General features: G+C 39.9%; 1 protein-coding gene across 3 annotated transcripts; it reads right to left on the bottom strand.

Annotated features, from left to right (window-relative positions):
• Positions 1-752: 752 nt before the first annotated feature.
• malt1 (MALT paracaspase 1) lies at positions 753-14,607 on the bottom strand. 3 transcript variants are annotated; one of them, XM_039803180.1, is made up of 17 exons: positions 14,327-14,607; positions 13,006-13,172; positions 12,468-12,589; positions 11,483-11,630; positions 11,058-11,236; positions 10,780-10,876; positions 10,625-10,672; positions 9,163-9,186; positions 9,010-9,054; positions 6,839-7,042; positions 6,537-6,714; positions 5,153-5,224; positions 4,925-5,052; positions 4,329-4,478; positions 2,468-2,625; positions 2,083-2,208; positions 753-1,768 (listed from the first exon to the last, which is right to left on the bottom strand). In XM_039803180.1, the coding sequence occupies exons 1-17, from the start codon at positions 14,473-14,475 to the stop codon at positions 1,280-1,282; spliced, it is 2,484 nt and encodes an 827-aa protein (XP_039659114.1). In that variant the 5' UTR covers positions 14,476-14,607; the 3' UTR covers positions 753-1,279. The 3 variants fall into 3 exon arrangements, with proteins under 3 accessions (XP_039659114.1, XP_039659116.1, XP_039659115.1); XM_039803182.1 differs by having other exon boundaries at positions 13,006-13,141; positions 14,327-14,420; XM_039803181.1 differs by lacking the exon at positions 10,625-10,672.
• Positions 14,608-15,480: the final 873 nt, after the last annotated feature.

The following is a 15,480-nucleotide window of genomic DNA, read 5'->3' as shown; positions in this document are numbered from 1 at the left end:
TTCTTTCCACATTAATTAATTTCATTACTAATTTCCCATTACTAATTTCCATTCTGTCTTTACAGTTATTTGTCAACTTCCTCTTATTCTCTTTCCTCGAGTTTCTTAATAAGTTGTTCCTCTAACAACTAATATTGACCTCATGAGAATAATTACTGTATAAAAGCAAAAAAGGTGTTAGCTAGTTTTCTGCTCATGCTGTATTATGCAGGGATTGGCTGGTTTTGTCACTGTGTGGGACATCCTGGCACAGACAGTTTTTTTTTATGTAAGGCGATTAATACTGCATGTCCCACATTGTCACATGTAGAAATGAATATACATTAGGACTGGGGAGCAGCACGTTATGTCTGTGCTTACCGGCCCACGGGGTTCCATAGTGACCTAAAGATACTTTTGCTGTACTCTTATTTTACATTCAGATATGGACCTCAAACCTCAGGGAAAATGCCACTTAAGTGTGCAGTGGACAATCTAAAAGCAGCAACATGAACTTGTGGGGGATAGCGAACAGTGCCTTAAATCCCTGCAGGAAACTCACTGAGTGGAACTCTTTTCGGAATGTTTCACAGTTTCACAGTAAGGAGCAGATGAAGGTACAAACAAGGATATAAGAGGCGCTGCTGACATTAGGTACTGTAAGCAGGTCCAGCGAGTTGAGAAGAGTAGCTGGTGGAGAAGTAATAGAGAGGCCATCTACTGCCATCCTGAGGGGGGACAGCTACAAGATAGAAAAACAGAAGAAGAATAGCTTTGTGGAAAGTGGGTGAAATTATTTAATCGTTTTTTCTTTTCTTTTTAACCATGACTTTCTCTCGTCTGGTTAATTATATTACAAAAATTCTGCTGATGGTCTTAGATATGTATTCTAACTGTACAGCAGAGGGAGCTCCTCCAGCCTCACTTTCCTCTGACTGCAGATAGTTTTTTAGACCAAATGTGCACATTTGGCTTATATTCTTATAAACAAATGTTTGTATGAGGTACATTTCCAGCTCTGGAAAATCAGAACTGTGATCTTGACTATTAGCATCCAGTATCTTTGCTTTTCATCGGTGAATTATTGGTAAATTGACACCTCCGCCAAACATGATTGCAGACATTATCCCAGTTTACTGAGGTACACTTTTTCATTCTTCTAAAAATGTATGTGTGAATTCAGTTTGTCGAGGCAAATAATGCTTTTAAGTGGAAGAATATAATATAAAAAAAAAATCTTATTAAGTCACAACATGTAACAGTAAAAGCAGCAATAATCCAGATACAACGTTAGACGTTTTCACGGCTGCTGAAGCTGCAGACTGTTGATGAACACCGTCTGCAGCTCGTTGATGTCGTCAGTGGTCTCTATAGGGATGCTGAGCCGGCCTGGTGAGCTTGAAAGCCCAGCAGCTGAGTCATACGCAGGTTCATAGTGAGACTTGCTGAGGTCATAGAAGGAATCCCCACAGCCTCCCACTGCACCCTGAACACGCTCGTAGACGTCCAGGTAGTGGTGCTGTGGTGACAGGCGGCTGTAATCCTGGGCCTGGTGCGACCCGTAATGGAGGTGGAGGTGGTGTTCGGGCCCAGGGCTGTGACAGGGGCTGTGGGACGGGCTGTGAGGCATCCCGCATGTCTGCATGCAGCTATTTCGCCGCATGGCCCGGTTCAGGTCCAGTCGTGCGATCAGCGGCTTGCCAATGTTGATGCTTTTGGTCCAGTGGACGGATTCGTCATCCATGGCGGTGAAGGTGCCCTGAAGGCACACGGTGAAGACCAGCTCCTCCTGTTGCATTAGATGAGAAATAGTAGTATTAATAGTCATATTTTTGTTTTTTAGTAAAAATGTCTCGATAACCACTATGAGGTTTGCCATGACATTTGATACAGATATCCATTAATCCTTGTGATTTTGGTGATCCCCTGATTTTTCATTTACCACCAACAGCAGGTCAAGCATGACTGCAGACCCTTAGTCCTGTTAATAACAAACTTAAGATTTTGTTTAAGTGAGTTTGTTGTCATAATGAATTTTTTTGTCCATGAAAATATTTGGCGAAATGTGACAGATTTTAGAAAATAATTTCACAATGTTTTTACTCTGAGTTTCTGCAGTGAGCTGACTCTAGTGTAAAGACAGTGCTGCGGCAGGTTGCTGGACAGAAGGTAGATGCCTGTCTCCTCTGGAGTCTCTCTGTTCATCTCTTTAGGATCCACATCAAGGTCCTACAGTGAGGAACAAAAGCAGGTGGCATTGTACAGTATGCACAAACACATATGCACAAACACACAAATAATGGTAGGTACATTTACGGTCCATGCAATTTGTGGCTTTGCTTTGTTAATAATACAGTTGTCTGCTGCTCCCCTTAAAGTCTGAAGTTAAAAAACTGAATTCTAATCAAATGCTGATTTAATTATCCAATTTCCCTAAAAGGTTCCTGTAGGGAAATGGTTCCTGTCCCTTTCTTGACAACATGCTGACCTGTGAGAAGTCGGTGACGTGAGCCTGGCAGAGGGACATGTCCTCGGGCTTCTTAATGATGTGAGTGTAAATGACAAGCACGTTGGAGAACTCTGCAGCGAAGCCCAACTTGATCTGAGCCCCGCAGTCAAAGTTGAGACACATACTCTCAGGAAGCTCTGGAATAACATACAAAAAAACAAAAATCATTTCAAGTTATTTACATGTGATTGATTTTAAAAACTGGTTTCTGTGCTGTGCTCTATTCCGAAGTTCTCATTTGGTGTCATTTAATGTTGAAAAAGAAACATGCTCTTGTTTCAGACAAAAAGTCACCAGAAAAAGGAGAAAAAAAAGTCTGTGAAACTTTAAATCTTAAGGCCTTTTTATGGTTTTGCGTAGAATCGACGGCGTACCCCCGTAGACCCCTCTGCGTCTACGCCGGACCCTACGCCGTAGCCTGACGTGCACCTCTTGAAAAATGTAACTACACGTCGCAGCGACGCACGCCGCAGCGACACACATCGCTCGGCCGTGACTTGGTAGCGTTCCATTTCCCCCCCGACTCATTTCCTGGTTCTCCTTCCACATAAACAAGATTAAATCAAGGAGAGGGTTAACTTTTCCTGCTAAAGATGTCTCACCTTGTTCAGAAAGCACAGGGGAGACACTTTGTTTCTCTCACTATGACTCTAGAGTCAGTACTCGCACTGAAGCTAATCACCGTCACTCTCTCACTTCTCCCTCTACCCCACACACACGTGCCGGCTCGACGCACACACCAGTGCACAAGTATAAACACCAGGCCACTACGGCGAAAGCTCTGCGTGGAGCCTCTGCAGGACCATAAAACGGCCTTTATACAGCAGCAATTCCCAACCTGAGGGTCGGGATCCCCCTAAGGGGCCCCAAGGTAAATCTGAGGCGTCACTAGGCATGGGCCGGTTACCGGTTTCAAGGTATACCTAGAAAAAAGTCAAGGTTTTTAAAACCACTAACATTTTCTGCCATACCGTTCCTAAGGTATGAGCTGTTTTTTATGAGTGGTCAAGGAGAGAAACTGCAGTTTAGTAATCCCTCTCGCAGCCAGTGTGCAGTGTGTTTAAAAATAAAATACATTGTGGTCAATGGAAAAAAATATGTTGTTTTTTACCCAGATATTTAAAAAAATAATACATTTAAAAGCTGTAATTGCAATACCGCAATACCGTGAAACCGTGATATTTTTGTTAAAGGTTATCATACCGTCAGAATCGTATACCGGCCCATGCCTAGGCGTCACAAGATGATGAAAGAAAATAACACAAAGATATGTCTGTTATTTGTGACTTCTCTCAACATTTTCTCGTGAAATGCTTGATACTTTCACCAACTTGATGTCTCTAAAAATCCCTCAAATTAAATAATCTTAAATCTTTAAAAAATGAGCTTTAGTTGGAACTGTTATGTTTGTGATAAGAGGGTTACAAGTTTACATTACTTAATTAAATGGGGTCACAAGCCAAAACGATTACAGGGAACAATCTACTGGCAGTGTGGTGGTCTACCAGGTTGGAATAATCACAACAAAACTACTAGAATTTTTTGTAATTTTTTTCTCGCTGGCATCTGTGCTCCATAAGCAAATATTTATTAGCTGATGAAAGAGGTGATAATGTTATCATCAGGTGTTTCTCACTTTTCCAACCTTGTTTCCAACAACAGTGTGGTTGTCTCGAGAAGCCCCCATGTGTGCAGGTGTGTGCAGTATAAGCAGTATCAACAGTCAACAGTCGACTGAGCGTGCAGTACTGAGCAGCAGTGAGCAAATGGGGGCTTTCCAGCACACTGACAACAAGTGCAAAACAAATACTTCCAATTTAAGATTGTGTTATAAACTCACCGTGAGTCTTTGCCCACTGGAGGCTGCGAGCGTGAGCAAGATCAGCGCTGTCGCCTGGCTGGATAGGATCGCTCAGAGCTCTCCTCTCCGACAGACTACTGCGGATCTCTAGAGCCTGCTTCCCCTTTGTAGCGTCAAACTGACCCATGTCTGGAGACGAAGAATGATAAATCAAATGTGATAATGTTAAAGACATATCCTGTCCGCATCCTAAACGTTGTTTGATAGTAAGTGCATCTTACAGCAACCTTCACTTACGCTAATATTTAAAAAGGAAATTAGCCCACAAGCTGATACAATTTTGACATCAATAATGCAGAGCAAGCTACATTTAATTAACTGTATTAGCCTTCTAAAAATAAATTGAAACACATCCAACAACTGTGAAACAATCACATTTCATAACTAAACTCTGAAAAATTATCAATTAATTTGTCATGGTAACCTTCTCAATCACAAATTCATTTTAAGAACTCAAGACGACAGTAAATGTTACTTTTGCACGTATGACACAAATAATTTTTTATTATTATTTATATCAGTATTTCTTTCAGGGCTACATATGGATGTTATCATATATTATTTTTCTATCTCACCCTCAGCGACTCTGTCCAGCACCACGGTGATCTTCTCATCGTCTAGCAGCCGCTTCTTTAAAAACTTGACAAACACGCCGTTGGTGAAGCCGCTGGAACTCAGCTCGAAGGCCTCGGCATCCTGGCACCTAAACAGCCCAAAATGAAGAAAACACATTTTATATATTTTTTTGAAAACAAAAAGTGTATATATTTAATTTTGAACGATAATTGATGGATTAAACTCACGTAGCGTATCCGAAGACAATGTTGGCCGTAACCCTTAGGACAATGTTTGGAGCGCTGTCATCATGAATATTCCTGGAAAATGTTTATTTTTTGAAAAAGCTCTATGCCGGAGAGAAAATAATTCCTTAAAGGTCCTGTCGTGGGATTACACCTATTTTATACAGTCTATGGATTACACACAAAAACGATGTACATGCTTTTAAAACTAAGATAAAGGGGTGTTCTGGTAGCCTAATACTTCAGGCGGTTCCATTGCGGCCGAGGACCTTTGTTGTCATACCCGTCTCTCTCCCCCCATTTCTTTATTCCTAGTTATCTGTGTACAATCATCTATCCAATAAAGGCAAAAATGCAAAACAAATCTTTAAAAAATGTGATTCAACTTCATCTAGGTATCAAAACTAGAGCTCAAATGATTAGTCGATTAATCGTTTTAGATGAGGGACAGAAAATGAAAAACAGTTAAAGTGATGGTTCGGAGTAATTCACCCTAGGGTCCTTTGCACCATGACGTCGAGCCAAACACCCCCCCAGAAGCTTTTTTCACCTGGGTCGAACATTGGGAGATTTAGCTAGAGTAGCGTTATCAGCTGAATAGCTTAGCGCAGGGGCTAATGGACCCACGTTTGTATCTTGTAAGTTACCCCACTAATAATGCTTAAAATTATACCAAACGTCTACAAGTAGTACAAATAGGTTATGCTCTCATAAAACGATGGATTGGAAAGTTTGTAAGTACACCAGGTGGGGTAACTTACGAGATACAAACGTGGGTCCGTTAGCCCCTGCGCTAAGCTATTCAGCTGATAACGCTACTCTAGCTAACTCTCCCAATGTTCGACCCAGTTGAAAAAAGCTTCTGGGGGGGTGTTTGGCTCGAGGTCATGGTGCAAAGCACCCTAGGGTGAATTACTCCGAACCATCACTTTAACCTGTTCTACCATATCAAATATATCAATAGTTGCTATTTTTTCTTAGTCTTCCATGATAATAAATGGAATATGTTTGGGTTAATAGTATTTCTGGACCCTTAGTTGGACAAAACAAGCACTTTTGGCTTGTCTTTTACTAGTTTGTGAAATTTTTTACCAAACGATTTATCGATTAATCAGGTTTTAAGAGCGTAGGGAAATTACTTTGAGAAATACAGTACATATTACGGAAGTACCCCATGCCAAATTATTCCTGCTGTACCAACTCTAATGCATTCTTATATTGAAGTAAAAATTCACATATTAAGGTGTTGTTATTCAGTTTTTACCCTTGTGGTAGTAATATTAATACGTAGTCTTATTTTGGGTGCAGTGTAGAACTGATTTATACAAGTAACAGTTCAAATACCAGTTAAATGTAATAAACTTAAAGGAATGAGCCGTTGACTTACCTCTTCCTGCACATGTCCAGCAGAAAAACATTGAGGCCCGTCTCCTTCTCCTGCATCAGTTTTAGGATGCTCTGCACACATAAACAGTTGGCTGACCGGTACGGGTTTGGTGCGTCTACCGGCACCATGAAACTGTTTCCGTAGTTCTCATATCCGTGACCAGCATAGTACAGCAGACCTAAAGAGGGAAGTGTGTATTTGAATCACCTCAAACAACAAACAATCCATGTTTTGGGAAGTGAGTATTTCTGGACCTACTATGTATAACCATCCACAGGTGTGTACTGTATTTCCCAACATACCATAGACTCCTTTGTGAAGCAGCAACAGGAACTCGTCGACAGCGTTTCTCATCTCTTGCTCTGTGAGGTCCAGCAGTGAAACCACCTGGAAGTTTAGCTGTCGCAGGAGGTTGGTGAGGTCGTACACGTCCACCATGGGAGCTTTGAGCTGCGGGTGGTTCTGGTAAGACAGATTGCCGATCAGCAGGGCCACTTTGTCAGTTGCTGGGAGGAGAACACAGGGAGAGGGAGAAAATCACTCTATAAAACTATGGGAGGGAAAACAATGCATCAATAAACCATCTTTTAGAACTGTCAAGTGAACCATACATTTAAAATAACTGTCAAGATGGCAGTGTTTACTGCAATAGTGGTCAAGTCCAGTCTGCTGCAAAGTGTATACATTCAACTGACAAATGTTCGTAACAATATTATGGCTTTAATACAATGATCCCCGAGAACTTTACATTTTGAAGTTTTCTCCAGAATACATACATCTGAAACAAGAACGATACAAATTGCAGAAAAACAAGTTACAGAAACTACAGCCCTTTTGAGGTCACTACTGAAAAAAACCAGACTGGATGCGCTCAACTCACATAGATACTTTGAAAGGAAGGCTGGGTCCTAAAAGTGAATAATCATAAATAAAGCTACTAGGACAGCACTCCAATTTGATAGAATGTATTGCCACACATCGGGCGTGTCAGGCAGCGAAATATTTTGAGTTTAAAACATCAATAAATACATTGGCAAATATATATATTTTTGACATAAAAACATAACATAAGCAAATATTTCTGATAACGATCTTTAAAATTGGTATGTTTGATCTAAGGACAAACTATGTAATGATGGCATTGTTTTTTTCTTTTCACTTGTTGGCTTATCTGCAATAAACAAATATCAAGTGACACATCAACAGAAACGCAGTTTAAGACAATTGGCCAGCAGAACATCTGTCATGGATGTCTGTTTTTGTTTTTTGCAGCTGTCAGGGATATTGAATCAACTGTACACTACACAGTCAGTCAGTGTTGTTGAGGATTTACCTGTGAACCCTGCCGGTGCAGTTAGTTTGGATTTTTCTTCCTGCCACATGGATTCATCTCAATGTGGCTCAATGTGGATTCTTGTCAATTTAATAATTTTTTTTCGTCGTGTGTATTTATTTGTCTTGCTTTTACTCTATGTCCTACTTTTTATGACATACATGCTGTACTTTATATGTTGCAGCAAGAACCAAATTCCCCTTTAAGAACTATAAAAATCTGAACATTACACCAGTAATTCAGGCTGTGATGATATAAATCACAATTACAAAGAAATAGAAACAGGGAGTAAGTGGGACATATTACCTAAAACAATGCTATTAATAGCTGTTTGATGTCATGTTACGTGTCTGCTTGTTATTTTTCTTTTCTGGTGACATTGTGTCAGAAAGTTGTTGATTAAACTCTGGTGATATCTTTAGAGGTATAATTCTGTAGTGTTCTTGGACTTTGTTGTTGTTGCTGGCTGTAAAGTGTTATTCTATCTACCTGTGTAGCTGCTATCATATGTTACAAGTTTCACATCTTTATTTGGGTGTTTATGTGGAGAGAGGAACTGATGTCAGATAAGATTCAGACATCATGAACAACACAGTTGTTCATGATGTCTGAATTCAAGATTCAAAATCCTTTATTAATCCCACAATGGGGAAATTCCCACTGTTGCAGTACCAAGGGATAGGGGAAAAGCACAAGACACAGATAAAAAACTATAAATAAATATAAGTAAAGATAATAAATAGTAAAGATACTAGGCACATGTGACACCATTGGCACGCGGTAGCTTAACCAATGGCACACTAGCAATAAGTGTGCAATAGAGTTTCAATTTGCATGTCAAATGGCCTCTTTCACATCCACAGCCTGTTATTATACGGTAGTTTGATTGAGTTTTTCCCCATCCGCATGTCACATAAACCCGTCATACTCTGCCTCTGATTGGATAGTAATCTTTGCTTCCTTTATAGAATATACGGCACACTGATTAACAAAAACATTTTACAATGGCACTTCATATTACTGCTGTAAAGGAACTGTGCATCAGCTATATTTATAACTAAAATGCAGCAGAGAATGTGGTGATCACATTTTAACAATTCACTAACACTTGCATAAAGAAATGTGTTGAAAGACACTTACCATAAAGTTGTTCTGGAATACTATTTAGGAACAATTCACTGGAACCTAAAATTACATTTCAGAACAAAAGCATCATAGAGCAAGTTCTGTGTGAGGAAAATGTGTTTGAATAAGTATATATTATGTATACTTAATGAATATGATTACTCTTACCTCCCCCAATGGCGTAAACATCATCTAGGAATCAAAAATACAAATACATTTACCATCATATCAGATTAGCATTTTTAGGTTGGTGTTATAAAAATATTCTTTTGATTAGGGGAAAAATTATTAGTCAAAGAGAAGGTAAGCCTTACAGTCAATCATCAATAAGTCATTTTGGGGTACATAATCAATATTTTTTCATATCTAAACATAATAATAAATCAATATAGCTGTTTGGGGCCCTTTTACCTTGGGCCCCAGAGTAGTTGCTTACCTTGCCTAATTGTAAAGTCTACTCTTGATGTTTTTTACTGTGAACCAGATTGTATTTCACCGTGAGTAGCCACGACTTGGGTATGTGACGTAACTACAGTATGTCAGGGCAGGTGTATTGTTCAGGACCCAAGGAAGTGCAGTGTCAAGTTTGTAGTTGTTTGGATGAGCAGTTCTCGAAAAAACTGCAAGCAGCAATACCACAGGCCGAGCAAACATCCCGTTCCTAATATGCACGTTTTGAACGGGCACTGAACTAGTAATATTAAATTTAAAAATTAGGGCTGGTGTTATTCTGTGGTTTTCTTATTGTCAAAGAATCCCACGAATACAACAAAACTCACAGTGCATTAATCTGTCTCTCACTTCTGTACATAAGTCCACTGGTGCCTACTGAAGACAGTAATTTTCAGGTCACTAATTTACTTTTTTTTATTAAAAGGCTCAGTAATTTCCTAAAACAGCTGGGCACTGTAGTTTTTAGCAAACTGTTACTCAAACAGAAGCAATAAGAGCATTTGTTGGGGACTATTTTCAGCTGTGGATTAATAAGTGTTAATACATATTAGTGAGCATTTACAGCAGTAGCAACATAAACTACAGCCTGGTTTTTTATGGTTAATAATGTCAGTGGTGGGCACCCAGATAGCTCAGTTGGTAGAGCGGGCGCCCATATATAGAGGTTTACTCCTCGACGCAGCGGTCTCGGGTTCGACTCCGACCTGCGGCCCTTTGCTGTATGTCATTCCCCCCTCTCTCTCCCCTTTCATGTCTTCTACTGTCCTATCAAAATAAAGGCTGAACATGCCCAAAAATAATGTCAGTGCTTCAGACAACAATGGAGTACTATGACACAGAGGAATGAGCTATATCTGGCTTTAAAAACACAGCCAATACTACAGGATCACATTAGTAGGATAAATTCCTTGTTGGTTTTGGTCTTTTCATGGGATTTGTTTACAATAAGACAAATATAGAATACTGCCATTTGCCATTAGTTAAAACAAAATTCATGCACATGAAACCTAGAGATCAAACCCTGTGAACCTTGTGCTGGTTATTGTTTATGTGTGTAATATTCCAAACCATGACCCACATGCAGTTACAGGAGTTTTGATTAACATTTGCATGCAGCTAAAGCCTGCTAGTTGCTACCCTACTGTCACTTAACATGCACCAGTGCTTTCAACTCTACCTTCAGAGCACTCCGTTGCCACTGAAATCTGGACCGATATCCTCGGTGCTTTCAGTCAAGAGCAGAGCAAATATTCACTCAGACATTACGACAACAAAGCTGGTTTTATTGGACTGTAATTATAGTGTCGAAGAATGTATTGAAGTGTGACATACCGATAACAACGTCGACTTCATTGGTCCACATTCTCTCGGTGCTGCTGCTGATCTCACAACGATACCGGCCGTGCTGATCCTGCATCAAGTGAGGAATCTGAAATACACAAGACACCTTTTTATTAAGCCTTGTTCCCTAAAAAAGTAAGAAAACTAGTAAGATGTCCGCCCCTTGTAACGTCTGACAACTATAAACAGAGAAAATAGCCTCCAAACAAAGTTGAGTTTTTGAAACAGCAATATAGAGTCATAAATCTTCTATAACAACCTCTCCTCACCGTGAGTTTCCTCTTTGTGGCGCTGGGGACCGGAACTCCATTTCTGTGCCACTGGTATCGAGGGATCGGCCGTCCCACGGCTCCACACTCCAGCTGCAGGGTTTCCCCAACATTTAGCCGCTGGGACTGGGGCTGGATCACCAACTTCAGCCGACCCTCTAAGGAATGATAACTCTGCCCTGGTGGTGGACGGAGAGGAAACGTCATTAGCATATCATCTACTGCATTCTCATTTGGAATAGTACTAAAATTAGGGGTTAAATTCCCACAGGAGTCATTTGTCCTGTCCTTTAACCAATGCAGACACTTCCAAAATATGTAAAACAACAAAAGTACTCAAATGAAAAGAGAAAAAACATCAACAATGCATTTATAAACACAGCACACAAAGCAGGAGTTAGAATACACCACCTACAATATCTTACCGCAAGACATGGTGACATTCAGGACGTCCACCTGAGCCCACTGGCTGAATTCAAAAGTATCTCCACAGTTGACCCGGCAGATGTAAAAGCCAGCGTCCTTCAGTTGGACTGGACTTATCACCAGGTCTGGCGAGAAGCTGTTTGGCACCTGAGGTTGTGGAAAATGTGAATCACATTTACCAACATGCAAAGCCGTAACATTATTACAGCCCAGAAGAGAAACAGCGGTCCCCATCTGCAAACTGAAATCTCCCCTCCTTACCCCCCCACTTCATATTCACTCTCCTTTGCTGACTCTAATAACTCTTAAAAAAGTTATTTTGTCCAAGCATATGTGGGTGTATGTAAATACTATAAATGTAAGTATATAAAGCACATTTGTAATGCGAGTATTGTGCTGTTTCAGAGCCTGATTAGACACCTGCAGGAACAGAGGATGGAAGAGAATCAGAATAGTTTTGCAGCTAAGAGTTTATGCATTTTACATGGCCGTTAAATACAGGTAAACATCCTGGAAAGCTAAAAGACTCTATATTGATCTTTTCTAATATTTAGGTTATTTTAGTTCTTTTATGATGTGGATAGTGGACAAGCTGAATGTCCGAAAGGGAATTAAATATTTGCACAGGGTGTTTCAATGCAAAACCTACAGTATGCAATTTATGTCAACATTATGGACCAATATCATGTTTTTGATCTTTATATCAGCTTCTTTTAGTAGTCAATTAAGTTCAACAGAAAAATGGATCGTTAAGTTAATTAAGCTGCACTATTATAGCTGCAACATGGAGTCATGTGAGTAGTCATTGTTTTGTGTTTGGGCATCTGAGTCAGGAAAATGGAGAAGTAGTGGTGAAGAAGATTTCAAGCCCAGACCTGTTAAGATGGCACTTTAACTGCAGTTTATTTTACCTGTAAATTTCCTTCAAGTCCTGTGCCAGACAATACTTTTCAGGGATACTGATGTACTGTGATGAAAGCTCACCTCTTCCTTGGTCTTGAACCACTGGTACTGTACTGGAGATTTGCCCACAGCGTGGCAGCTCAGGCGAAGATTGTGGCCAGATATGAGAGCCACCGACTGGGGCTGAATGAGGATCTGAAGGGCTGTACATTGAGCAGATTTTCACTTTGAATTTACAATCTGTCACACTGATTATAGACAGGTTACATATCTGTAGCAAAGATGACATTTAATGTTTCATATCAAAATTACCCAAGTGGGTTAAAAAGTGTAAATGCAGTGTCACTGTACTTACCACCTTACAATATTACAGTTCTTGAGTAAACATAAACACGTTTCCTCTTTTAAAAACCCAAACTGATTGAACCCTGCTTGAATGATACGCTTGTTTAGTGTTACAATGTAATCTAGCTGGCAACGTACTGTAAGTGTCAACACCATAAAGTGAGTCATACATTACCTTTTAAACTAAAGCATACAGCACAGAGAACAATGATCTACCTGCTTTGGATACCTGACAACATAACAACAAGCTTGGAGGCGTTTTTTTTTACTGTACCTGATGGTTTCAGGCACTGCAGGGCCTCTGAGTTGCCGAGAGTTTGGAGGTAGTCAACCAGTTGACCTGTGGTGCAGCCTCGTTCTCCCATCAGCCTCAGCAACATGCGGCTCGGGCTTCCCTCCAGCTCCAACACCTTCAGAGAGCACATCTCCATGTCGTTTGAGCTGGACAACGATGCAGGAGGTTGACAGCACGCCATTAACAGATATCAGAATCAACTTTATTGGCCAATGATGTCGAAAGATTCAGGGAATTTGACTCAGGTTGTCAGTAGCTCTCAACATATTTACGTAAATTTACAGGAGGATACAAATCCAGACAGCCAACTTCACAAAAGATAATCAAACATAAACATATGGTTATTATATACAGGCAAGAGCTGGACAGCAATTATATAGTATCTAGGTTTTAGTATGATAATGTCAAAGCTACATGGTGATGACTTTATGGATTTATTTGTGATTTCAGTGCTATTTTGTTTTAACTATTGTAATCCCGACTGAAGATACAATTATGATCTAAATGTCAACAATAGCATATTAGCCTTAGCACAACAATTCAAAACACAGGACTGGGAATTGTTTTTAATCCTAAATTGATTTAAAACAAGCGTTATGTCTAAAACGTTTATGACTTGTTTATACTCTCCCTCTCATGACAGTGTCATGTCACTCTTATGTAGATACCTTCAAGAAAAGTGTAACCCATTATTTTTCTGATGTTATTAAAAAGGATTGTTTACATCTGTGTTAATTTTGTTCTTGTGTGTAAACTTCCTCTCTCCCAGCTTGTCAATTATATATGTGACAATAAACCTATAATGCATACAGTCTGTTGCTTGTGTTACTGAACTGCATAATCCTGGAAGCACAGCATCTCATTTTATGTCAGGACAGGGCACTGAAGACTAATTTACTTGAACATATATTGCATTAATTATATCACTAATTCATGTGTCTTTTTAAGACCCTCTAAATAATCTGTTTATACCGTACACAGTAGGTGCACACACATAGTAAATTATTATTATCATCATCATTACAATGTTCTTTGTATCTTTTCAAGGATACACAATCCAGAACATTGTCATAGAGTGTGTAACCGTAACATTATCTAGGTAGAGAATTATTGGGCACTTTAATTCTAAAATTTACAGTGTATTCAAATAGAGTACGGTCTTAGTGCTATTATACTATCTATAAATCACAAGAAAGCATTTCACATGTCGTAACATAAAATACAGTGCTGGATGTCAGACACACTATTTTAGCAACATCATTGTGATTTTATACAGTCTGAATTCTCAATTTCAGCCTACCTGACTTTAATACGTCTGTCATTGCCGACTATCTCTCCAAGTTTTCGCCATCCTCTATTGCTGGATTTTTCCAACACCTCACAGAGCTTCTTCACAACCGGCTCTTTCAACAAATTGATCTTGGTGGACCGGTCCAAAGAATCCGACATGACGGCCAGCAAGTAATAGTTTATCAACGCTTTTCCCGGTTCCACCGGACAACACTTAACTTCAAGACAAAAATTCTACTTCCTGGAAGAAATGCTAAAAGTTACAGACACACCTACTTCTGCACGGTCTTGGGTTTTCCCCCCACGTAGTCTCCCCACTGATGCTGCCTGCTGCCGGTGAGCGAGTATTTCTTTCCCAGGATGGCGAAGGCATGTCCCGCCCCATTCTGCCTTACTCTACCTCTGATTGGCTTACCCTGACATTCTAACCCTAACCCTAACAAACCAACCGTGAGTGCTAGCCATCAGAGGGAGAGTAGGGCGGGTCATGACTCCCCTATGTCTTTGCCATCCTAGGAAAGAAGTGGATTAAGAGAACGGTGCGGGCTACCTGTGCCAAAGATTGTGTATGTGTCAAGATAATGCCCTAAACGTTTACATTTTATTTGGAAATACAAAATAACAATTGTATTATAATTTGCAGGTTGGCTAAAATGCTCCCCAACAGAACCTACACGCATGTTGAGGATTTAGGGTTCAAGATAAATTTGACCTCCTTTCAGTAATTAGCTAAACACGATGAACACGAGACACCTCTAACTGTGGCATAATTTATGCCAATTTTATTTCGCTGTTTAACTAGTTTATGCCACCTAGCGTTTGCATGTCTCTGACTCATCCTATTTTTATACATATATATATATATATATATATATATATATATATATATATATATATATATATATATATATATATATATATATATATATAGCTAATCTAGCGGACCTAACCGTCGCTAAATAGTAGCTAGCTCGAGACGGCTGGCAGAATTGCCGCCATAGGCTACAGATTTGCAAACTGCGCATGGATTTAGACATGGTTCTTTAATTCTCAGCTGAGACCGGGGCTCCGTAGAACAATCTGCATACGTGTGTACCGTAAGCACATTTGTTAAACAGTGTATTCAATCAATCAGGCAGAAGAGAGACATCTTGCTCCGGGTGC

This window comes from Perca fluviatilis, chromosome 6 (assembly GCF_010015445.1).
Source record: "Perca fluviatilis chromosome 6, GENO_Pfluv_1.0, whole genome shotgun sequence".
Lineage (NCBI taxonomy): Eukaryota > Metazoa > Chordata > Actinopteri > Perciformes > Percidae > Perca > Perca fluviatilis.
This window is presented reverse-complemented; position numbering and strand designations above follow the sequence as displayed.